General features: G+C 45.3%; 1 protein-coding gene and 1 pseudogene across 2 annotated transcripts in view; one reads left to right on the forward strand and one right to left on the reverse strand.

The window, feature by feature from the left end:
- Positions 1-24,748, forward strand: part of IFT122 (intraflagellar transport 122) — a 69,430-nt gene that overhangs the window by 25,466 nt on the left and 19,216 nt on the right. For both annotated transcript variants that reach the window (XM_045991914.1, XM_045991915.1), the window contains exons 9-17: positions 3,420-3,611; positions 3,767-3,905; positions 5,163-5,365; positions 6,290-6,427; positions 7,789-7,953; positions 10,048-10,245; positions 14,980-15,120; positions 18,508-18,561; positions 22,214-22,375. In XM_045991914.1, coding sequence (XP_045847870.1) covers positions 3,420-3,611; positions 3,767-3,905; positions 5,163-5,365; positions 6,290-6,427; positions 7,789-7,953; positions 10,048-10,245; positions 14,980-15,120; positions 18,508-18,561; positions 22,214-22,375 — 1,392 coding nt within the window. The remainder of the gene's footprint in view (positions 1-3,419; positions 3,612-3,766; positions 3,906-5,162; positions 5,366-6,289; positions 6,428-7,788; positions 7,954-10,047; positions 10,246-14,979; positions 15,121-18,507; positions 18,562-22,213; positions 22,376-24,748) is intronic.
- LOC123933287 lies at positions 103-203 on the reverse strand (annotated as a pseudogene).

Here is a 24,748-nt window from a genome sequence, read left to right on the forward strand (position 1 = left end):
TTTGGGGTTGTATTCTGAACATTGTAAATGATGCATCATAGGGATTCATTTCTGTCATGTTTCTCTAAGGATTATCGTGTAGTTTTGTTTTTGTTTTGTTTTTTTAATATGGAACGCTTACGGGTTTGTTATCCTTGCACAGGGGCCATGCTAATCTTCTCTACAGTGTTCCAGTTTTAGTATTTGTGCTGCTGAAGGAGCAATGTAGTTGGGTTTTTAATTAATTTTTTAAAGATTTTATTTATTTGAGAGAGAGTGAGAGCAAGAAAGATCATAGAGGATGAGGGAGAAGCAGACTCACCCCTAAGCAGAGAGCCTGATGCGGGGCTTGATCCCAGGACCCCAAGACCGTGACCTGAGCTGAAGGCAGATGTTTAACTGACTGATCCACCTTGGCATCCCTATAGTTGTTTTTTTAAAAAAACAAGTAGTTAACTTTGCTGGATTTGACATTCAAAGTCCATCTTTCCAGTGTAAGCAGCCCCGAAGTCTCTATTGAGTTCTTTAGCCTTGCTAGGCTGCCTGGCATCTGCCCCACATGTGTGTAGTTCAAAGAGTTCAGATATTCAGTAGTGTATGTGCGGAATTTTGGCTCTCCCTCCCTCTCTCATCTGTCTCTTTTCTGGGATTCCCCTCATTTTCAAGCTGTTATAGCCACTCCAAATCCTGTGCTCATCTGGCAGGGTGCTGATAGGACCTGCCTTTAGGCAAAAAGCCATTAAAAAAGTGAGAAACTCACTTGATGCAGTCTTTTCTTCCAAATGTCCATGTGTCGTCAGTTTTTGTCTGCTTCTGATTGCTCTTTAGTGCCTTCAGGTGGTTATAATTTATAGTTGGTCCAGAGTTTATAGTTGTTACCTGCAGGAGAGTTAGCCCAATGGGAACTAGTGAGCTGTTACCAGAAGCTGCAAGCCTTCCATGTCATGACTCATAAGATTTTTTTTTTTTTTTTAAACTTTCAGGCACCTGGGGTCTCAGTTAAGTGTCTGCCTTTGGCCCAGGTCATGATCCCAGGGTCCTAGGATTGAGTCCCTCATTGGGCTCCCTGCTCACTGAGGAGTCTGCTTCTTCCTCTGCCCAACTCCGCCCTCCACCCCTGCTCCTGCTCTCCTTCTCTCTTGCAAAAATAAATAAAATCTCTCTCTTTTTTTTAAAAAATTTTATTTATTTATTTGAGAGAGAGAGATCACAAGTCGGCAGAGAGGCAGGCAGAGAGAGTGGGGGAAGCAGGCTCCTTGCTGAGCAGAGAGCCTGACGCAGGGCTTGATCCCAGGACCCTGAGACCATGACCTGAACCGAAGGCAGAGGCTTAATCCACTGAGCCACCCAGGTGCCCCAATAAATAAAATCTTTTTAAAAAGATTTTTTTCGGGCACCTGGATGGCTCAGTCACTTAAACGTCTGCCTTCGGTTCAGGTCATGATCCCAGGGTCCTGGGATTGAGTCCCACATCAGGCTCCTTGCTTAGCAAGGAGCCTGTTTCTCCCTCTGCCTGCCACTTCCCCTGCTTATGCTCTCTCTCTTTCTGACAAATAAATAAATAATCTTTTTTAAAATATTTTTTTAGTTTTCTTCCTAGATTTACTATCATTATATCAGAAATAGGGGCAGTTTGACTGTTAGGCATTTGAAATTATTTTATTTTATTTTATTTTATGTATTTATTTGAGAGAGAGGGAGTGCTCATACACAAACAGGAGGGAGGGAGAGGCAGAGGGAGAAGCAGGCTCCCCACTGATCAGGGAGCCTGATGCGAAACTCGATCCCAGGACCCCAAGATCATGACCTGAGCCCAAGGCAGACACTTAACCTACTGAGCCACCCGGATGCCCCAGGCACAGAGGAAGGGGCACTAAATCAGGCCTTGGGTGGGACAGAGAGATTGGGGGATATTTTCCGTAGGAGTTGACAGCTGGCAGAGAGAGAGAGGGAGAGGACACTCCTGGCCAGGGCTTGGGTCATATAGAGAATAGCACTTGTGAGGACATGGAGGCCTAAAAGAGCATGGTCTGCTTGCAAATACAAGATGTTCATTTTGGGTGAGAAAAGGCTCTTGGGAGCTGAGCTCAGGAGTTTGACCTTGACCCTCACAACTAAGGGAAGAATACCAAAACTGAAAACACAGCTCACAGAATTGGAGAAATTTTTGCAAATCATGTATCTGGTAAGGGCCATGTATCTAGAATATATAAAGAACTCTTACAACTCAATAATAAAAAGACAACCAATTAAAAATTGGAGAAAAGATCTGAATAGACATTTCTCCAAACAAGATATACATGTGGCCAGTAACTACATAAAAAGATCCTCAACATTATTAGGTACCAGGGCAATGCAAATCAAAATCATATCCACTTGGATGGAGAAATTGGAACCCTCATATACTACTGGTACAAATATAAAATGGTACAGTCACTGAAAAAATATGGCAGTTCCTAAAAAGGTTATACATAAAGTTACTGCAGATCCAGTGATTCCACTCCCAGGTATATATATCCAAGAGAGATGAATATATGTCCACATAAAAACTTGTACACATATATCCATAGTGGCATTATTGATAATAGTCAAAAAAGTAGGCATGGCTATTAATTGATGAATGGATAACAAAATGTGGTATATCCATGTAATAGAATATTATTCAGCAATGAAGAGGAATAAAGTACTGATATACACTACAATATAGATGAATTGTTCCCAAAAGGCCACAAATTGTGTGATCCCATTTATGTGAAATCTCAAAGTAGGCAAATCTATAGACAGAGAAAGTATATTAGTGGTTGCCAGGGGGAGGGAAAGAGAGGAGAATTGGGATCTACAGCTAATAGGTACATGATTTCTTTTTGGGGGTGATAGAATTAGTTCTGAATTAGTGATGATGTTTGCACAATTAATTATATACTTTAAATGGGTGAATTGTATGATATGTGAATTATACCTGAATAAGGTTATTATAAAAAGAAGTAGGATGGTTGTTGTTTCAGAATAGAGGACAGTTAAAATTAGATATATTTGGCTTTATGAAATACTTTTTTAAAAAAAGAAAGAAGAAAGAAGCTGAGGGGAACCAATGGAACCCTTGCAAGGGCTGTGTGTGGAGAAAGACCTATGGGAGAAAGCCCAATCTCTGGGTCTGGGTTGGTTGAGGAGCTAAGACATACACCTGGAGCAGCTAGTGGGACTGGGGGAGATGCTGCGACCCCAGCAGTGGAGGATTCAGCTATGTGGAGGGATGGAGTAGAGTGCTCCAGAGGAGACTAGCTTGTATTCATGTTGGAATCCCATATGGGGTAACGACTAGCTTGCCCTTGTCTTCTTGACTCCCCTCTTTAAAGTTGGTAGGAAAAGCCGTAAATTGTGTTGTGAATACTGTGGATTCAGGAGTATTTTTTCCCTTGGTGTGTGTTTTCTTTCCTCAGATTGGGAAGGATCGGTCACTGAACTTCGACCCCTGCTGCCTGAGCTACTTTACTAAAGGGGAGTACATTTTGCTGGGAGGGTCAGACAAGCAAGTATCCCTTTTCACCAAGGATGGAGTGCGGCTTGGGACTGTTGGGGAGCAGAACTCCTGGGTGTGGACATGTAAAGTGAAACCTGACTCCAACTATGTGGTAAGGAGGGGAAGTTCATTCTGTTGGGACATTGTCTGAGCAGGCACAGACATCAGCCATGTGTAGCCAGTCAGATGATTGACATTTGTTCCTGGCAACTGGGAGGGTAGACTCTCCACAGAGAGCTAGGAATTAACAACTCTCTTTCCCTGCAGGTGGTAGGCTGCCAAGATGGCACCATTTCCTTCTACCAGCTTATTTTCAGTACTGTCCATGGGCTCTACAAGGACCGGTATGCTTACAGGGATAGCATGACTGATGTCATCGTGCAGCACCTGATCACCGAGCAGAAAGGTAAAAGGCAGGTATGGCCCCTCTGCCCTCCAACCTTTGGGAGGAGGGGTAGGTTGAGAGGGCTACTGATAGGGCAAGTGAAATGAGAGGGAATGGTCCTCCTCAATCTTTCAGAAACACGTTGGACCACTGGTGTTTGCTATTTTTAAATTTTTTTTATTTTTTGGAGGGTAAGGGGAGAATATAGATGTCTTTGAGAATCTAAGGAGAGCAATAAACCCTCTCTTCAAAAAAAAAAAGTAGGGGAGGCAAAGGCTTACATAATTTTGCAGCTGCTAATTCTAAGGGGAACATGGACTGTCTGACTAAGGGAGGATAATGTATGGCATTTCAGAGCCAGGGTGGCTGAGCTGCATGGGTCTCTGTGGACCTATATCCTCTCTGGTATGGATATACTGGAGGGCTTCTTTCTCAGCTTCATCTTCATCTTCATCTTCATCTTTATCTCCACTTGCATCCTGGTGGGTCCCTACCCCAGGGGTAAGCAGGGACAGTGAGTAACCACAAGTTTAGTCAGAAGATTCGAGTTCTAGGCCTAGCACAGTCAGTCAGAACCTCAGTTTCATCCACTATCCACTTAAGTTGCCATGCTGGTTCAATGGGCTAAGGATCCACTTATTTCAAGAGTAATTATACACAGATGTGCCAGCCACAGCCTCCTGCCCAGTGCCTGTGTGTAGGGATACACATTGAGGATTGTCTTAGAGATTCAGCTGGCATCCTTTTGTTCTCATCTGTGAGCACCTCTGGTTGGAGATTCCACTTGTGCTGGTGAGGGTATAGCTACTTGGGCAGCTCCCCAGCTTCTCTTCTGGGGACAATTTCCTCCATCTGGTCTGCAGTTACAGTGTGAGAGCCTAGTATATACCAGAAACTACATGCAGTTCTATATTGTCAAGGGTGGTGGGTGCGGAGTAGCTAGAGTCATGGGTGGTCATCCAGATGGACTTCTGATCATTGGGGCAATATATTAATGCTGGCAGAGGAGTTTAAACTTAAATTCAGCAAGTGAGGTAGCACTAAAAATTTTACTTTCCATACTCAGTTTTAAGCTTTGGGCCGCAAAGATTGCATATGATTTTGGATCCCAATGTTTAGTAGAGCTGATTGTGCATATTAGACACTCTGCAAAGATTTTTTGATGAGAGTGTCTCCTTTAATTGCCAGTAACATTAAGTAAATGATAGCTTTTAATTTTTCTGCCTTCTACCTTACTTAATAATCTCTTGCTAGAGCTGGATTTTTTTCCTTTGACAGTTCGGATTAAATGCAAAGAGCTTGTCAAGAAGATTGCCATCTACAAAAATCGATTAGCTATCCAACTGCCAGAGAAAATCCTCATCTATGAGTTGTATTCAGAAGACTCATCAGATATGCATTACCGGGTGAAGGAGAAGATCGTCAAGAAGTTTGAATGCAACCTCCTGGTGGTGTGTGCCGATCACATCATCCTCTGCCAGGTGGGCAGCAGGTTGGAGGGGTCGGGCTTAATCCTCTTCATGTTTCCTCCAAGGGTAGGTTACCCAAATCATGGTTTTAAAAATTGAGCACCAAGAAACAAGTCTCTTTCCGTCAAATTCAGTAGCTGTTCATTGCTTTAATTGTATTGACATCTAGAAGAGTTAGACTCTACTAGAAAGTCATGGGCCATACCTGGAGAATAACTTTTGGTATTGCAAAGCACTTTATTATCCTATAATTATACATGTTTGAATGACTTAAAACATAAATTGATAGAAACGAAGGTCATTTTTTTTTTTGGTGAACATACACACTTAAAAATTTATGATATCTTTCTTGTTAAACAACAAAAATATATAATAACTCAAAAATAGTAAAAGAAGTTTTACTTTCTGAAAGATTTTTTTTTCACAGAAAAGAATTTCTCAACTTAGAGCTTCCTACAAAATATCTAGGGCAATGCCAAGAGAAGTTTGGAAATACTTTGTGGGAAGGCCAGCCTGGCATCTTTCTTGAAAGAGATTGATTTAGTTTCACAAAATAGGACTATTGAAAGTGATAAAGTGGAAGAAATCCTTTAGAAATCATTATATGTAAAATACAATTAAAATCTCCCTGAAAGTCTAGAACTCAAGCAGTTTAGAGGTACCACAAATTACAGATGTGACAAAAAAGTGTGCTTTTGGATGCTGCCTCTGTGGCTTCCCAGAGATCTGCACGGAAGATGTGAAGCTGAGCTGTGCTCTGTGGTGAGGGCTTATGTGAAGGATTAATGAACAATGCCAATCATGGGGCTAGATGGGATTCAATAGACAATGAATGTGTAGGTATTTTTCATCCCTCACATGCAGGAAGACCTCCTTGGCAGGCCTGGGAACACTTACCCTATTGAATATCCATGCAGAGCTAGGTTTGCTTTCTAGGAGAAACGGCTACAGTGCTTATCCTTCAGTGGAGTGAAGGAGCGGGAGTGGCAGATGGAGTCTCTCATTCGCTACATCAAGGTGATTGGTGGCCCTCCAGGAAGGGAAGGTCTGTTAGTAGGCCTGAAGAATGGACAGGTGAGTGCTCCCATATGTCTCCCATCAGGCTGATTATCTGTATACAGATATAGGGACCAGACTCATTATGACCCCAAGGTGGTTTTCCGGGTACAGGAAAAGAGCTTCCTACCCCACATTCACCGTAGGCACATTGGAGGGCAGCCCAGAGTTTTATTTTTTGAGGACAGCTTCAAGCCGAAGATGCAGTGGCCTTTAGACTTAGAGCATGCTGCATTCTGGCAGGGTTGGCACTGTGGCTTTTGGGCTGCCTATAGTGTGGATCAGTGAGTTTAAGGGCACCCAGAAGATGGGATGTTTTTTAGAGATACAGTTTCAGTGGCTTGCTAGGGAGGAAGGCAGAGCTTATTCTTAGGTCACATCCCTGTTAGGGCAATGAATGGATTAAGGCAGTGTGTTCTAGCTTGTGTTCTAGAGGGTGCTGGTCTTCAGGCTATTACTAGGTGTTTTAAGAAAGATGGGCCCTTTGCTTATATAGATGTGAAAAATCTAGGTTATACAAAGTTAAACAGATTTGTGTGTGAGTTCTTTGCTCAAAATAAGAAAAGTTCTAAGTGGGCTACATGGAAATATGAAAGTGAAAATATAACTGTATTAGCCTGAGAGCCAAGCTGTCTAGCAGATGGCTTATGGCTAAAGCTTATCGGGCCTTTCCTGGGGACAGAAGTCATGGAGTATGAAATTAATGGGGGCTGCAGGATAGCAATACCAAAGGGATGGAAAGTCTGTATCTTTCTCATTGTCTGCTGTCACTTCCAGTATGAGGCTTGAGAACATGGACTTTGGGGACAGGTTGACCTGCAGTCATGTTAGTGCTTAGCTACTCACTAGCTGTGTGACCCTGGGCGGTCACTTTGCCTCTCTGAGGCTCAGGTTTTACAAATGAGGATAATACCTTATGTTTCAGAGGGCTGTCAGAAATAGTCAATAACTGATAGCTATCATCATCCTTCTCATCATCATCATTATTTTGCTATGGTTGTACTGGATGTCTTGTCAGTGTTTAAAGTAGCCTCCTCTTATGTTAGTTTCTGACTCGTATCTCACTAGATGGTGTCTCCTAATCCCACAGCTTGGGTAATGTTGGTAACAAATCCCCAGTCAAGCAGACATTCAAGTGAATTTGTCACATCTTGGGCCAATCGTTACTTTGGCAACCTCTGATGAACCACATTTCTGGTCTCCTAAGGATAAGCCCCTGCTCCCGTTCTTTCGATAAGTCCTTTTCTCTGCATGGAGCCTCTGTTGAAGTTAGTGGGAGTTGTTCTTATAGAACACATGGGATTCCAACAGCCTGGCACAGTTCCAGGGTCTTGTTGCCATGGTGACTCACACTTTTTTTTTCTCTGAAATTTCACCAGATCCTGAAGATCTTTGTGGACAATCTCTTTGCCATTGTCCTGCTGAAGCAGGCCACAGCCGTGCGCTGCTTGGACATGAGTGCTTCCCGTAACAAGCTGGCTGTGGTGGATGAAAATGACACATGCCTGGTGTATGACATCCACACCAAGGAGCTGCTTTTTCAGGTGAAATCCTAGAGAGTTTTCTAGGACGTAGTCCTTTGATGCCTCCTCTATTTCCCAGTCCCTGCAGGAGGCACTCACCCTCTGGTTCCCAGGCAGGTCTCTGGGAGGAGCAGTGATGTGTAGGAGCGTAGGCTTTGAACAGGGGCACAGAGCCCAAGAGGTCCCAGGGCACAGCCTACTCCTCCCACACATGAGCTGCAGGAGCTGGGTAAGCCTTTTTGAACTTTGCTTTCCTCATAGGTAAGGTGGGCAAGTAACACCTTTCTTTCCGTGAACAGAAAGAAATCTAAGTGGGGCACTCGATAGGCTGTCAGTGTATTGGTTAGCGTGAGGATGATTCTTTTGCAAAAGTGCTTCTTGCCAGTTGGAGGTCTGCCTGTGTCTGTAAGTGACCCAAGACACAGTAAAGAAATAGGACCAGTTTTGTCATCTGAAAGGAAAGGATGAGGGGAAGCCCTCTCTTCTAGTTGTTTCACAAGGATGCTCTCAGAGCCAACAGAATGTGAACTGTTTTAGGAGATAAGCATTGTTTACACACTGTTTGGTCCTATGTCTGGTAGAAGTGTGTCACTGGAGAAGAGAGCCCAAAGGCTTTATGCCCAGCTCCTGGATGGCTTTCTGCCATACTCAGTGCCATTCTTTGCCTCTTTGGGACTTTGTAAGAGGTCAGGGCCCATTTGGCTGAAGCAAGCTCCCCCACTGAAGTTGAAACTTCCCCTGTCTGGCTTCCTCAACCACAGTAGGTCTCCCAGTTTTAATGGGTAGATCAAGATGCCCTTCTCAGGGCTCCTCTTTGTCCTTGGGAACAGAATTAGCAGGGCAGAGGATGCTGGAGTGTAGGGAGCTGCCTCAATCAGTTGGAAGGGGCTACTTGGCTAATGCTAGCCTAAGCTAACTCTAGTAAATAACAGCTTGCTTACATCTCTGTCAGGACAGAGGGGTTAAGGGGGAAACGAGCACAGGTTTTGTCTTTAGACAGACCTGGGCTCCAGTTCTGCCCTTACCACTTACTGTGTGATACCCAGCAAGTCAGTACAGTTCTCTGAGCCTAAATTTTTCCTCACTTCTGAAATGGAACTAGTAAATGCCCCCTCACAGAATGCTATAGGACTGAATAATGTACCACAGTACCTAGCTCAGTGCCTGGTACAAAACAGCCTTCTCTTTGTAGCCTCAAAGCCACCTCCTGTAGGTAGGCTAGCAGGCCTCCAGTTGTGAATCTGTGCCTGAGCCTAGAACCATATAAGAATGGAAGGGCCTGTGTCCTTCCCCTTCCCAATCCCCACTGAGTGTTCTGTCATAGGCTAGGGAAGGTAATTCTCAAGACTTTGCCAGGAGACATAAACATTCCCAGCTGTCTTTTTCTTCTCTCTGCTGCTCCTGCCCGCTGCAAATGAAAACAGCTATATTGTTTTTTCTCATTATAAAAGCAATCCAGGCTCATTATAAAAGATTCAGACATTGTAAAAGATTCTAGGCAGAAAGGTATGAACATCTGCTGGTCCCTGGGGTTCCAGAGCTAAGCAGAAAACTTTGAAAGAAGGTAGGGGGAAGGGAGTGCCTCCCAGGGTGACTGTATTTCTACAGTGTGAGAATTTCAAATGCAGAGATAATGCATTATTTTCTAATATAAAAATAACACTTTTTTTCTTATTATAAAAAAAACAGATGTTCATGACCAAAAGAAATTTCAGGCAAACAAAAACCCTAAAAAATAAAAAGCATCCACAATTCCACCCACCCCTAAACAATCACTGTTAATTTTTTGGAACATATCCCTTTAAATCTTCTATACATAGTTGTTATACCCTCATTTTCTCACTAGGTATTAATTAATATTTGGGATAATAATTTTTTTTAAACTAATGCTTATTAAAAACATTTCTAACATAAACAAGTGCATAGAGGATTTTGCCCCTGTGCTTCTATCCTTTTCTTCTAGTTCCCATTTCCTTGATTCCCACCTCCCCCCCCCCCCCCCATTGTTAGCGATTTAGTGTGATTCAGGCTTTAGAAAGAGTGCTTGACTGAGTGCAGGAATGGTACCGAAAGTCAGGGGGTTGTCACAGGGTCCTCACTATCCCTGTCTCTCAGGAACCAAATGCTAACAGCGTGGCCTGGAATACCCAGTGTGAGGACATGCTCTGCTTCTCAGGAGGAGGCTACCTCAACATCAAAGCCAGCACCTTCCCCGTGCACCAGCAGAAGCTACAGGGCTTTGTGGTGGGCTACAATGGCTCCAAGATCTTCTGCCTCCATGTCTTCTCCATGTCGGCTGTGGAGGTGCCACAGGTAACCGGGCGCTTGTCAGCTCTCAGCAGTGAGTGGCAGGGCAAGACCAGGAAAGCCAGGCCCCTCACAGATGCATTGAGTTGGGGGCTGGATGGTGAGGGGAGAGGGAAGAGAGGTGAATTGCAGCTATGATGTCATGGAAGGTACTCTGGACTAGAACCTGAAACCCTGTGTCCACCCTATACAACCTGTGTGTCTTTGGGCAAACAGCTCTACCTCACTGAGCCTCCATTTCTTTCTGATCCCCCTTTCCTGGTTGGGACAGGGAGGGTATTCAGGGGTGTCTGTCTTCAGAGTATGTTTCACTGAGAGCTGTGCATGGGGCAGCGTGGAGTAAGCCAGCAAAGCAGGGAGTATGGCTGGGTGTATGTACGGGTGCAGGAGCGGGGGTGGTGTGTGTGAGAGAAAGAGGATATGGGTGGGATGGGGAAGGGGCCTGAGGTCTTAGGAACCACAAGTACCTCAAGTAGGAGGCCAGAACAGTATTGGGGGCCTGGAGCCACAAACGGGAGGGCAGAGATTGGCAACCCAACTCAGGGCTGGCCTAATCCCAGCTGTCCCAGCTGCCTGTCTGCTCCCCAAGTGAATCATACTCACTGTGGAACTGCCATAAAGTGGAGACAAGCACGAAGGAGACGCTTAGCCCTCAGAAGCCCAACCTCAAGAGGGAATCGGTCTTAAACATTTAGAACATACCCACCCAGGCCTTTTCTGTATGTATATGTAATATATACAGAATATACAATTACAAGTACACAATTATTTTATATGAACGTTTTAAACAAAAGTGGAATCTACTGTAAATATTATTTTGTGATTCCTGTCTATAAATATTGCTCCTATAAATGAAACCTGGTTTACTGTACTTCCTTTACTGAATGTGGACCACAAACAAGAGAGATTTTTAATCACTGTCCTTTATTGCCATCTTCCAATTTCACCTAACATTTACATATTGCGGACCCATCACTTTGTATGAATTATTGGCAGTCAACTAGCAGCGTGGCTTTTTCTCTCGGCAATCTACTGGAAGCATGACTCCACGTCAATAAGTGTACTTCTAGCATTTTAAAAATACTAAGATGACTGTAGATTGACCTATAGTTGTAAGAAATTATACAGAGATAATTTGTACAACTTGCCCAGCTTCCCCGTTACTAACAGTTTGCAAAACTACAGAACAAATGTTTTACCTGCATAGGTTCATGTCACTACCGCCACCAACTCATGAGATCTCTGATGTTGGGTTGCCCTTTTATTATAACCACACCCACCTCCATGCTGTCCCCACCTCCACATTATTTTTAATGACTGCTTTTTATCTTATCACATAGATGTTCCACAGCTTACTCAACCAATACCTTTCGTTGGACATTTTCGCTACTTACTGCTTTATTGCTATTATAGATAGCATCTTTCTTGCCAAGTCTTTGTACCTAGCCCACCTTAGCTTCTTGGTGTGAATTCCTTGAAGTGAAATTTTTGGGTAAAAGGTCATGTACATTTGAGAGATTTTTAGACACATTTCTAGATTGCCCTTCAGCTACATTTTTCTGGGAGTGGGTGGAGGACATCGAATCATTTTATTGAGGGGCTTCAGAGAAGGTTTGAAGGGCTGGGAGGACAGTGAGATCCTCTGTCCTCAGCCCAGCCAGGATCTCCCCACCTTCATAGTCATTGAAAGCCTGAGTTGGCTTCTTGTAAAGGCTGGGGCTGGGGTCCGCTTCTTCCTCTAAGCTGATGGTACTGGTTATTCATTGTGAAGAAATTATTAGCGCCTGACACAGAGCAGTTATTCAATAAATGTTAGTGGAATTCAGACTTGAGGAAAAAGAAACAGAAAGAAAGAAGGGAGAGAGGTGGGTGGAAGTGGCAGCAGGAGGAGGGGCAAGAACAGCTCCTGCTGGACTGTTTCCTTGTAGTCCTCATCTGCTCCCCATCCCAAACCCATGCACCACATCCACCAGAAATCCAGTCTTCCTTAATCATGCCAAACAGGCTATGCTGATTAAAAGTTTTTCTCCCAAGACTGCCATCCTGACCTCAAAGATAAATGCAGTTTGCTGCTCCCTGACTTTGGCAGGCCAAGAGGAGCCAGAGGGGCGGCCTGGGGCTTCCTCTGCCAAGCCCTTACAATTCAGAAGCCAGAGTCCCCGTCCAGCCCCCCCACCCCCCCACCCATGGCTTCACCAAGCCCATCCTGCTGATGCAGCAGGGTCAGAACTGCCAAGGGTTAGGAGAGGCAGCCTAAGACAAAGGCTATTTATCTGTTGCCTCTGCCTCCAGCCATCCTGTGGTTTTGGCTTAGAGAGGAGGGAGAAAGCATCAGAACCACTCTGGGGATTTCGGTTTCCTTTCGAAATTTACATCATCTTGTGCAAGAACTGGTTTGTCAGAGCTGCCAAGTAGGGCGGCAAGCCCTAGTCAGGCTTCTCGGGCGGTTGGTGACTTCATGCTTGGAATGCAACAGTGAGATAAAGTAGAACTCAGAGGGCATTTGTTCAGTTAGGATATTTTTAAAACTCCCACTCTCAGATTGTGCCTCCCAAGCAAGCCCAAATGTTAACCATTCATCATATCCTCGATTCTGATGTGCTTGTCCAAGTCCCTGTTCCAGCCTCACAGGGCATTCAGCATGGCAAGAAGTTGTGCAGTTTAGGGAAAAGAGCACTGGCTTTGAGTTCTGACTCTGCCGCCTGAACCAGCTGTGATCTTGAGCAACTCCTTTCACTCTTTGGGCACTTACTTCTTTTCTATGCAGTTAAATAAACCTATCTTTCAGGTTTTGTCTGGCCCAATTCCTACTGTTATTAGCCATTGTGAAGCAGTAAACACTACAAAACAGAACTAAATTGGAACTGAGGGTGCTCACTAAAAGAGTTCAGAAAGGAAAGCTCATTGTGCGTGGGGAGTTTGAGAAAGCTTCCAGGAGATGGTGACACTTGATCTGAGCCCTGAAAGGTCTGGGAAGGCAGAGAGGAGCAGGGAGGTTGTTTCAAACAGAGGGAAAGTTGGGGGTAGGAACAAGTCTTGGAGAGTTGGGGAGATGGCAAGGAGTTGGTGCTGAGAAAATACAGTGGAGGTACTGAGCATGTCTCTTGTTTGCCTCAGGTATCCTGCGAGCCGGTCAGGGCATTTAAACAGAAGTTAATCAGTTTACCCAAAAAAAAAGTACACAGCTAGGATGTGGCTGAGTTTAGGCCTGGTCAGCTTTTTCCCTGTCCATACCCTGCTATCCCACTAAATGAAGGAAGGGTAGGTGGAATGGTGTGGGAGAAAAGATGAGCACTCCGAAGCAGCCACATCTTGCTGTAAGAGGGCAGAATGGCCTAAGGAAGAAGAAGAAATCCTTCAACTCAAAAGCTAAGAAATGAGACAGGAGGGGCGCCTGGGTGGCTCGGTGGTTTAGGCCGCTGCCTTCGGCTCGGGTCGTGGTCTCAGGGTCCTGGGATCGAGTCCCGCGTCGGGCTCTCTGCTCAGCGGGGAGCCTGCTTCCCTCTCACTCTCTCTGCCTGCCTCTCTGCCTACTTGCGATCTCTCTCTGTCAAATTAAAAAAAAAAAAAAAATGAGACAGGAAAGTTCAAAGATAAAGGCCCCAAATGGAGAAAATAGCACTCCCAGCTTCACATTTGGGAACCATTAGCATGAGGTACTGGTTGATTGATCTCTACTGTCTGGGAGAGATTCAGTTCCCTTCAGCATACTGGCCTAAAACAAGGGTAGGGCCTTGGGTTATTCAAGATGCCAGACCCAGATCAGACTTGTTCTCATGTATGCGCACATACACATACCCCATACCCAAGTGCCAGGAAAGTGCTCAAAACCCAGAGTCAGCTGACTCCAGGCTCCAGCCCAGGTCTTCCCTGTGCCACTTCTATGTCCTCAGACTATAATCAGGGACTGATAACCTGCAACACAGACCTGTTGGGACAGATCCAAAAGGAGTGTATGAACCTAAGAAGAGAAGTTATTAGGAACCATTCACAGGTATCACAGTGAGGCAGCCCCATCTGGAAGGAGGGACGGCAAGAAGGTTCCCAGCTCCAGGGAACTCAGACAGGTGTGCCTTTCTGGGTAACCTGGAGCAAATCACTTGGGTTTCTTGGGTAAGATGGTTTCTCAGCCCTTTCTAAGAGGCCATCCTTAAATCCCTTCCTTCCTCCAGCAAAGTAAGGTTGTTCCTTCCTCCAGCAAACTTAGACTGAGAGCCTGCTGGGGGAGGTTAGTACAACCCCACCACTACCCTCAGGTTGTTCCCATACTTGGGGAGACGGGCTTTAATTAGAGCACAACTGAGATCTGGATAAAAGGCAGAGAAACTCAGACTCCTTTCCTTGAGGATCAGTGAAGACTTTCCAGAGGAAGTGACATTTTAACAGGGCCTTCAGAGCCCAATAGGTATTTCCCAGAGGGTGAGGGGGAGCAAGGGCATTCTAGAAACGGGTGGTATCTTGTGGTAAAGCAGACCTGGAGGTGGGGAAAGCTGGTGGTAGACTGAAGGACAGATAGAAAGTTTGTGCTGCTGAACGCTACGTTTTGGTTATGAAAGGGGGTTGTGACTGGAAGGCACATGGTGTGTGTGGCGTGAGAAGAGCACTGATTAATCTTTATGGTGCTTCTCTGTGGGCATTTATAATTGAGTCAGTGACACACATCTGGAGTCAGGCTTTGCGTGAATCTGTTTCTTTCCATTGCTCTGAAAACAATTCTTTCCTTTTGATGAAATCCTGCAGTCTGCTCCGATGTACCAGTACCTGGATAGGAAAATGTTCAAAGAAGCCTACCAGATTGCTTGCTTGGGAGTGACAGACACTGACTGGCGTGAGTTGGCTATGGAAGCTTTAGAAGGATTAGAGTTTGAAACAGCAAAGAAGGTAAGCATCTAGTCAGCCTGAGCTGGAATCTGACCCTCGGAGGGTCCCTTGAGGAGGCAAAAGGGACTCCAGGTGACATAAGAAGAGGCAGACACGTGGTGTAGTGAGCTCTGGGGATAGACTGGCCTGGGTTCAGATGTCAGCTCAGCTACCTCCTGAGTCTGGGCCAATAACTCATTTCCAGGGTTGCTCATTTATAAAATTAGAATGATGATTGACCCCATCCTTACAAAGTTGTAAGGGTCTAATGTGGTAATGTCTGTAAAGCCTGATACAGGAGAAACATCTGATAGATTCTAGCTGTCACCCTTATTAGCTGTCATTAGGTAGAGGACCTAGCTGAAAGCATGGCACATAATAGGGATGCAATAAAGGGTAGCTTTTATTATTGGTATGAGCACTTACTGGTATTAGCCATTTATTACACAGCACTGTGTTTCTTTGTACCCTGCTAGGTACGATCAAAGAGATGGTCGAGCTCTCTGATTCTGACAGCAGTGTCTTCAGGGCTTCATCATGGTGTCATTTCCTGGCCAGTATATTAAAACTACAGAAACTGGCTGACAACATTGGACCCCTTGCCACACATCAGGAAAAGCCCAGCTCTTAGTTGGGTTTTCATCTAGAACCTGAGGTGGAGGAAAGGAATGGCCTTCAACTCTCTTTCCCCTATTTCTCCCTTCTCTCTTTATCTCCCAGAGACAGTTGATCATAGACTCTTTTGCTTATATTACTGAGCGTGCAGGGAAGGAATTGCAGGGGTGTGTGATGCCCACCCTATGCTAGGTCAAGACTTTAGGCATGAGAGAGAAACCAAGGCCAGATACCAGCTCTTCTGTATATAGACTGGACGACTCCATGCCAGCCACTTCTCTTATAGACTCCATCCTCCCACGTCTGCAGTGGGGATGGTGAAAATACTGCCCTGTCTTCCTGACACAGGGTCATTAAGCTTAACTACCACATTGTAAAAGGGCTTCCAGAACTAGCAACGGTTATACATATGCTAGCTGTTATTAAAACAAGTAAAATTGCTGTTACTTAATTATATTCTTATGTTAACTGCGCATCAGAAAACTGGTCATAGAGGAGGGCTGTAAGAATTCAGAGGTGGGAGGAAGCATTCTAGGGAGGGAGCTTCCCTCGCCTGCCCCCTCCCCCACCAAAATGCCAGGAGGAATGAAGAATAACAAAGTATTCCTTGACTATGTTTTATTTGTTTTCAGCCTGGAATGAAATTTAAAGTCTTCCTTAGAGACTGTCATCTCCTCACACCCAAGAACTAAACACCTATCTGAGCTTATTTCAGCCAGCTTGGGGTTGAGTACTCAGCAAATGTTTGAATGGATCAAAACAAAACTGGAATAACCCTTCATTTGCTTAACTCTAATTCCCAGCATGTATTCCCCAAACACTCCCTGAGAATAGAAATTATTGTGTTAAAGCCACAAGATTTTGACCATAGACGAGAGCTTGATTATTTTATCCAAATTCCAAATCCCCAGCCTTTCTTTTTCTGCTTTGCCAAGTCACTCAGGCACACGGAAGGTAGAGTGGTTCCAACAATAAACTGGTGTTCCCACTAGATGGCAGGGGAGCGCTGCTTAGTGCCCAGGACGGCTGTGGCGAGCAGAACTGCAGATGCTTCCCTGTTCCCACACTTCCCTCTGCTGAGGTTATTCATGGGCCTCGTGACTCTGACCACGCTGACCAGGGCACCCCTGACTCTGCAGAATGTGTGAGGGTCGAAGGAACTCAGAAACAGATTTCTCCAAGTGTCAAATCCTAGAATCCTAGCAGAGCAGAACTAGAACTTGGAGGAGGCATAGCTCGTTTGCCCCTTTCCATAAGGCAGACATCGGGAGCCTAGAGACAGGGAAGAAATAGGTTCAGGGGTCCTCAGCTGGAAAATCTCAGAGCTAGGAATGACACCTGGAATGCTCCTTTCCTCTCTGCCCCTCTGCCAGATATTCCAGGTTTCCCCTTTCCTTTTGCTTTCAGGAAGCCCAAATCTAGAAGATAGCTTATAAGACCTCCATCAGGGAACACAAGTACTCTTGGCCTTCCTTTGCTCATGTGATGCCTACCTTACCCTTTCAGAAATTCCTCTTCAGAAATACCCATTTGTCGGTTCCTACTCTGTGATGCTCTTCTTAATCTGGCCTCTGCCACTACCTGTGCTCAGAGAGTGAATTGGTGTTCTTCGGGGTATCTAGTTCATACTCTTAGCTCACAGAGATTCAATGATCTGTTTAGTCTACCTGCCTCCCCTTTGAGAACATGGACCCCTGAATGGGGCGGGGGACAGGTCGTATTCACCTCTGGATCCCCAGTCCCTGACAGGATGGCTGCCCTGCAGGATGAAGTCACATTGGGTCGTCTGTGAGGTAGCCGGAGGCCAGATGACCTGCTCATTTCCTCAAGTCTTTTGGGGATGGGGGATGTCATGCAGCAAAGTAGACTGCAAGTGACCAGGGTGGTTCTTCAACATTTCATATTCAGGGACTCCTAGACCTGCTGCTTCCTCTAGGCGTGTGCCAGCCCATTTCAAATAGGACATTGTAAAGCAGCACACCTGGGTAGAAACATTGACAGCAAAGCCACATGAAGATCAGCCTGACATGGTGGGTTATGTTCCTCTAAACCCCTTGCAGAGTTAGAAAGCATCAAAGGAGACTTAACTAACACCAATCTTCCTGAGAAAGGCTGCCTAGAAACTTCTAGCAGCCCATGGGTTAAAGTCTTTAGCTTTACTGTGAGTCCAAGGCAAGAGCCACACTTTTAAGATTTACGTAAGAGTTTGCCTTCCAGGGACGTGGAGTGATTTATTCCCTAACCTCCCCCTCCCATCCAGAAACCATCTTTACTCCTTCTCAGCTTTCCCCTCCTCCTCTTCCTCTGTGCTGGTACTGTGGGCTCTGGTTGCCTTGTATTTATGCACTGTTGGTAAGCATCGCTGTCTCCTGCTTTCCGTCCCAGTCACCAAGATGTATAGCCGCCTCTGCTCAGTCAGTACATCTTCCCCACTCCCACTCTGATGACACTGCCTCAGAGCATCAGACAGCCCTGTTCTTCTCTTTTGCATAGAGAGTGCTCCAAGCAGGCCACATCACAGACTGCAGTATCATAGTTTTGTTTTACCTAATCCCAAAGTGATTGATGCAACCAGGACTTCTTTGCTGTTCTTTGTGTGGACTAATCCCAGGGATAAAGCCGTGCCTCACTGGGTGGTATAACCCTCCTGAACACATGGCGATTAATCAATGCTTGCTTCTTTTCCCTCTTTATGGCTCACTTTCTAAAGCTCGACTTCCCACCCCCAGCCAATCACCTACTTTTGAAGCCCAGAAAGCAGCTGATTTCATTCTTTTATTTCTTCCCATGTAGGCCTTCACCAGAGTACAAGACCTCCGATATTTAGAGCTCATCAACAGCATTGAGGTAAAAGACAAAATGTTGTTCCTTCTCAAGAAATCGCAGACTTACTATCAGTGGCTTATAGGGAGCTCTTCTAGCAGATGAGAGCCTTAAAGACACATAACTAGGGCCCACTGGAGTCTGGGCATTTGGCCACAGCCTTGCTCTGGGGGTACAGAATGCTGTGGGGCAGGGAGATAGCACATGGAAGCAAGGAGTGCAGTTTGTCACTTGGTAGTGGGGCAGGCGAGGCTGGTGGATACCTAATCTCTCCGAGTTTTGTTTTCTGTAAAATGGGTCGATTTCCCAGAGTTGCTGAGAGGACTAAATAGGTTCTCAGCAACTGGTTTTCACCCCTGCAGTGGTTTTTAGGTGGTTACCATCTAACAATATGCCAGTGTAGGAAGCATTTTGCAAATGCACATGATCTGCTCCCCACCCACGGCAATGGGACCTGGGGAGGGCGCATGTGGACTGGGGTGGGCTAAAGAGGCTGGTTCTGTGAGCACCATTTGCTGGGTAACTGTAGACAATACTCTTAATTCCTGTGACTGTCTGTAAAAAGGCGTACATATTTTTTCTCCTGAACAGATTTATTGTGAGGCTAAGGGAATGTGAGATACATTTGAATTCCCATATGGAATCAGGGAGGAAATCAGCAAATGTCTTGTCCCTGTAATTCAGTTCAGAATAATAAACACCTGTCCTGGGCCAAGCCTTGTACTGAGTCTCGTGGGCAGAGGTGAGTGGAAGAGAGGCCTGCAGGAGCTCACAGACTGCTCAGCTGAGTAACAGTCGCCACTTGTTGAGTGCCTGCTCTCTGTCCCATGCATGATCAGTGCGTACACTGCAGTTAACCCTGGAACAACGTGGGTTTGAACTGCATATGTCCACCTATTCGTGGATTGTTTTTGATAAATATAGCAGTACTGTAAATGTATTTTCTCTTCTATATGATTTTCTTTTCTTTTTAAAGATTTTATTTATTTATTTGACACACACACACAGAGAGAGAGCACACAAGGAGGGAGAGCAGCAGGCAGAGGGAGAGGGAGAAGCAACCGCCCCCGCCCGCAGAGCAGGGAGCCCGTTATGGGGCTCCATCCCAGGACCCTGGGATCATGACCTGAGCCGAAGGCAGATGCTTAACTGACTGAGCCACCCAGGCATCCTATTTGATTTTCTTAATATTTTCTTGGGGCACCTGGCTGGCTCAATCAGTAGAGCAGGTGACTCTTGATGTTGGGGTTGTAAGTTTGAGCCCCACATTGGGAGTAGAGATTACTTTAAAATAAAATCTTTTAAAAAATACATATCTTCTTTTCTCTAGCTTACTTTATTGTAAGAATGTGGTATATAATACATGCAACACATAAAATCTGTGTTAATCAACTTGTTATGTTATCAGTAAGTCTTCTATTCAACAGCAAGCTATTAGTAGTTAAATTTGGGGGAGCCCAAAGTTATGCCTCGATTTTCAACTGTGGGGGGGTCAGTGCCCCTAAAACTCACGTTGTGCAAGGGTCAGCTGTATTTTAAATCCTCACACTGACTTAATGGAGCACAAATACTGTCTTATTCCTATTTGATACATAATGAAATTAAGGCTTAGAAAGGCTATGTCGCATCCCCAAGGGTCCATAGGCAAAAGCTTGGTTGGAACTCAAGGCCAGTTCTGTCTAATTCCCAAGCTCAGGCTATCTTTACTTGAGGCCATATTGCTATCTAAGAATTTGCTTCTGATGCACACCCTCCCCACCTGCCCTCTCCCCAGTACTGCCATAGGGAGCATCTGTAACTTCCGTTGCTTACTTACATGCATGTGTGAAGAGCCGTCTACTGGTAATGCCCAGCACTGCTTACTCTCAGGGGCTGGCATTTGGGAATTGACTGGTCTGGTTTTAGGGTTTAACCTGAAGCCATGGAACATGTTCTCTATGTAAAAGTAACTGACCTCTGTGAAGACCACCGCTCACCATTTATCATGTCTTAACTGAGGTCCTGTCTTACTAGTTCTTCTGGTGTGCTATTAGCTAGGTAGTTGCTCAAACTTGTAAGAATTGTCTTTTGAAAAAGAGCAAATTGCTTTCAAGTGATAATCCATTTTGGCTGTGCTGAGGCCTTGGTAGCTTCTGGGCATTTGGCATTATTCCAGAGAACCAAGGTTCCTGGCTAGGCTCCTTTGGGGTAGGGGAGATGTAACTATACTGATAGCAGGAGGAAGAGAATCTGCCCATATGGCTACATACATATTGAATATATGTAAATCGTTTCTACTGATCATGGTGGTATTCTGTGGCCTACGCCTAAATTCCATGCCTAGTGAAACCTGTTTTTTTAATCTCGCTGCAAGATTTTGATTCACTCCCTGTAATTAGGAATTAGGTGGTTTTGACTGATTAATCTAAACTATGGGGGGGGGTGTTACTGCTTTTTTGGGATTTTTTGAGTTTTTAAAAAATTATTTCTGTCAGTGGGAAAGCATGTTGCCTCCAGCTGTTAAAACTTCACCAGCTTGTCTGGGAGTTTGATTCAATGTCTCATCTTCCTCCACTGTGATACACTTGCTAGAAAACAAGCAAAAGGAAACTGCTGGGGATGAGAGATTGGGTGCTATTGAGTGTTTACAAATACTTGAGCTGTAGACTAATGAATGTTCCCTAACATGGAAGGAAAGAGTATGCCAGTTCCTTCTCTTCACCTTCAGTGCAGCTCATCTGTGTGTATGTGCATGCAGGTATGTTGTTGGGGACTGTCACTTGTTTCCACAGGTGGTGGTATGTGGTACAAAGAGCATCTAGAGTCAGACAGACTGAATCCAAATGCCGGCTCTGTATGATCCTCACTCACCTGCTTCTCTTCTGAATCTCAGCTTCTTTCAGTGTGACACTTGGGTGGTACCACTCACACTTGGGTCCTTGTGGGAGGTACATACCCAGCACCTAGTGGATGCTCAGCATGTGACTCACCTCCTCTTTAGAGACAGGGACGCATGAAGACTCATTATCCTGTTTTGTTAGTCTCCTTGGGAAGAGACCCTAAGCTTTTGCTTGTCTGCATTATCATGGGTCACAGCTCGGCTAAACCAGGCCTGGGGACATGAGAGATCTTGGGAGCTTAGGGGCCACCAACAAGTGGATAATGCATACCATGTAAGGGCACCTGGGTGGCTCAGTTGGTTAAGGACCCAACTTCTGATTTCAGCTCAGGTCATGATCTCATGGACAGTGAGATAGAGCCCTGCGTCTGGCTCCCTGCTTAGCGGGGAGTCTGCTTGAGATTCTCTTTCTCTCTCTCTCCCCGCCCCTCCCCACTTGCATGCATGCACGCTCTTGCTCTCTAAAATAACTAAATCTTACGAAAAATTCACACAATCCTAACTATATAGTTGTTTCCTTGGAAGAATATACAAGAAAGCAGCCCTGAGGAATTTCCATTAAACAAACAAAAGTTTGCATTTCTTTTGATCTTTACTCATCTGGGGAAAAAAATCTGCTTTTGTTGTCAGGCATTCCCACCAGAAACCTAGGTGAGAGACACAACAGCCCAGGAGCCAAATGGAGATTGCAGCAGAAAGGCCCAGGGGCTTAACTTGAAATAGCAACATCTAACCTTTGTAAAGGCTGCTTCCTGCCATGGCTGCAGAGGCTATTTCCTGTGCTTCTAATTTTTCCAGGAGAGGAAGAAGCGGGGAGAGACCAACAATGACCTGTTTCTGGCAGATGTGTTTTCCTACCAGGGGAAGTTCCATGAAGCTGCCAAACTGTATAAGAGGAGTGGACACGAGAACCTCGCGCTGGACATGTACACCGACCTCCGGATGTTTGAGTATGCCAAGGTAATCCAGCCACATCCTGGGCCCAAGCTGCAACACGGAACCCACCAATGTTCTAACACTGTGCTTCCCAGGATGTTTACCCCAAGAAGTGATATGGATGGAAAATGGCAACTGTCTTGTTAGAAAGGGTTTGGGCAAACTGGCAAACAAAGGAACCATCAATGGCCACTGGTTCAAGCTGACCTAAAGCTCACCTGTTAGGCTGACATCAGGGGGACAAGAGAGTGTGACAGTTCAGACCTTTGTCAGTGACAGAGCTGGATGGGCTATCTGAAGAGTGAGCCTGAACCAGCATGATCCTTTCATTAAGTGTTCAGGGTTCAGGGCTTCAGGTCTTTCTCCCACAAATTCTCTCAAACGTTTGTAGAAGCCACTGAGAATCAGTATTCTCAGGCACAAGTTGGTTCTACCATTGTTATATGGGACAATATGGTTTACTTCACCCAAGGTTTCCTAAGGGTCGGCTCTCTGATTGGTAGTAGGCTCTTGGAGACACCATGACAGAGTCCCTTCTTTCCAGTACTAGCACAGTGTGCTTCCTGTCCCCCCGGGGTGCATCTGTGTGGATGGTGGTGGTGATTTCCCTTACATTTGCAGATCCTCTGTTAAGGTTAGTCCCCAGCAGATCTGGGTACATGACAGGGATTTGCCTAGAGCAGCCTCCTGATGGTTTGTGGGAGAACAAGTCCCACTAGGGAGCCCAGCCATCAAACCATTTGTAGTTCAGCCTAATGAAAGGTGAAAAGAGTCTTGGGTGCACTGAGCAACCAGGCTCTTCCTTCTGCAGAGATGCCTTTGTTAACCTGCCTTTCCCGGTACTGTCAGGATAGGCTTCAGAATGTTATTAAGTGAGTCATCAGCCACAACCAATTAGTGGCTATTAATGGTAATTATCTAGCTCACAAGTTCACGATAGAAAATCTTCCCCATTTTTTTTCTCCTTTTTTGTTCCCAAAGATGGCTATGCTTTTATCTTCCACTTGTGAGATCACGGGGCTGAATGTTGCGTCTCCGTGACTGTGATGTGATACAGAGTTTCTGGTCATTAATACCTAAATGAGCACCTTGGTCCTAGCCTGTGTCTTCACCTTGATGGTTCCTTCACCCCATCCCCCAGATCCGAGTGCTTGAGGTTCCCCCACTTTGTCCTCTTCCACTTTTTTACCCTCTCCTGATACTCCCACCATGCGCATGCGCATGCACACGTACACACGCTATTTAACACTGCATTCATACCGAGAACAGCTAAATCAGTGTGTCTTTTCCTGGGGATAACAACTTTTAAACTAGGACAAAACCTAACTAAAGGATTGAATCCCTAGGAGTGGAATTTGGGCATTAGGAATGGCAAGATGTGGTGGTTCTTCAGAACCAGCAGCCTTTCCTGGAGCCTCTGAAACCTCCCAGTAGGCAGCTGCGGTGCTCACCTTCGCCTTTGGTGAGCTGTTGTGAGTCCTGATCCTTCCTGTGGGTCCTTCCTGGCCTCTTCACTTTGTTGAGCTTCCATTTTCTTCTCAGAGGTTGACATAGCTCTAACTCAGCTCAGTTCTGAGAATTGCACAAAATGATGTATGAGGAAGCCCTTTGCAAAGGCCAAACTATAGAAAGGCTGAGAAAATGAGAGGAGCTAAGTGTGACCACAGAGTGGCTAGTCTTGAGACTTCTCCCCAGTGAGCCCCACTCCTCTCCCTACACTGAGGCCCCTCCTCATACCTCGGGTGGGCTTTGTGCACCCACAGTCTCCCATCCAGAAATGCAGCCCACTTACACACTCCATCTGGTCTGCCTCTCTATGAAGGTAAATATTCTGGGGGTTGTTTTGGTTTTAGTTTTTGATCACAATTCCAAGTAGTTTGGTTCTGTTTCAATCCCCCCCCCCCCCCGCAATAGTCTGACTTTGAGGAAATGTGTACATACACATTATGTTGGGGGGCGGGGGGGAATACAGTGCTTATTAACATGGCATGTTTTTGTTTACTTGAAAATTGCTTCCCAAGATTCAATCTGGTTTTCAGAAAATTTTTAAATTACATTCCCACGTACAAATAAATTGTATGCTTTCCGGATAAGTGACATGTTTATATGGTGATAAAGGGAATTATAATGCTCTTAACTCTTATGTAGTATGTCCTTATCAAAATCACCAAGCATGAGAACACTGTTTAGTCTCATTCATCACTCAGCACAGCCTTTTTTCTGTCCACTCCAGGACACAGTCTTTGCCATGGCACCAGATAACATGTAAATTAGCTTCATGGAACCAAAGAACCCTTGAAAACCCAGTTTGCTGAGCCTCGAAGGAATCATTTAGACTCAGCTTCAATTAGGTCAGAGCTCCCTGAGTTGGGCTATTGGGCTGGAGGTGGCTCCTTC

The sequence above is a fragment of the Meles meles genome, chromosome 20, assembly GCF_922984935.1.
Source record: "Meles meles chromosome 20, mMelMel3.1 paternal haplotype, whole genome shotgun sequence".
Classification (NCBI taxonomy): domain Eukaryota; kingdom Metazoa; phylum Chordata; class Mammalia; order Carnivora; family Mustelidae; genus Meles; species Meles meles.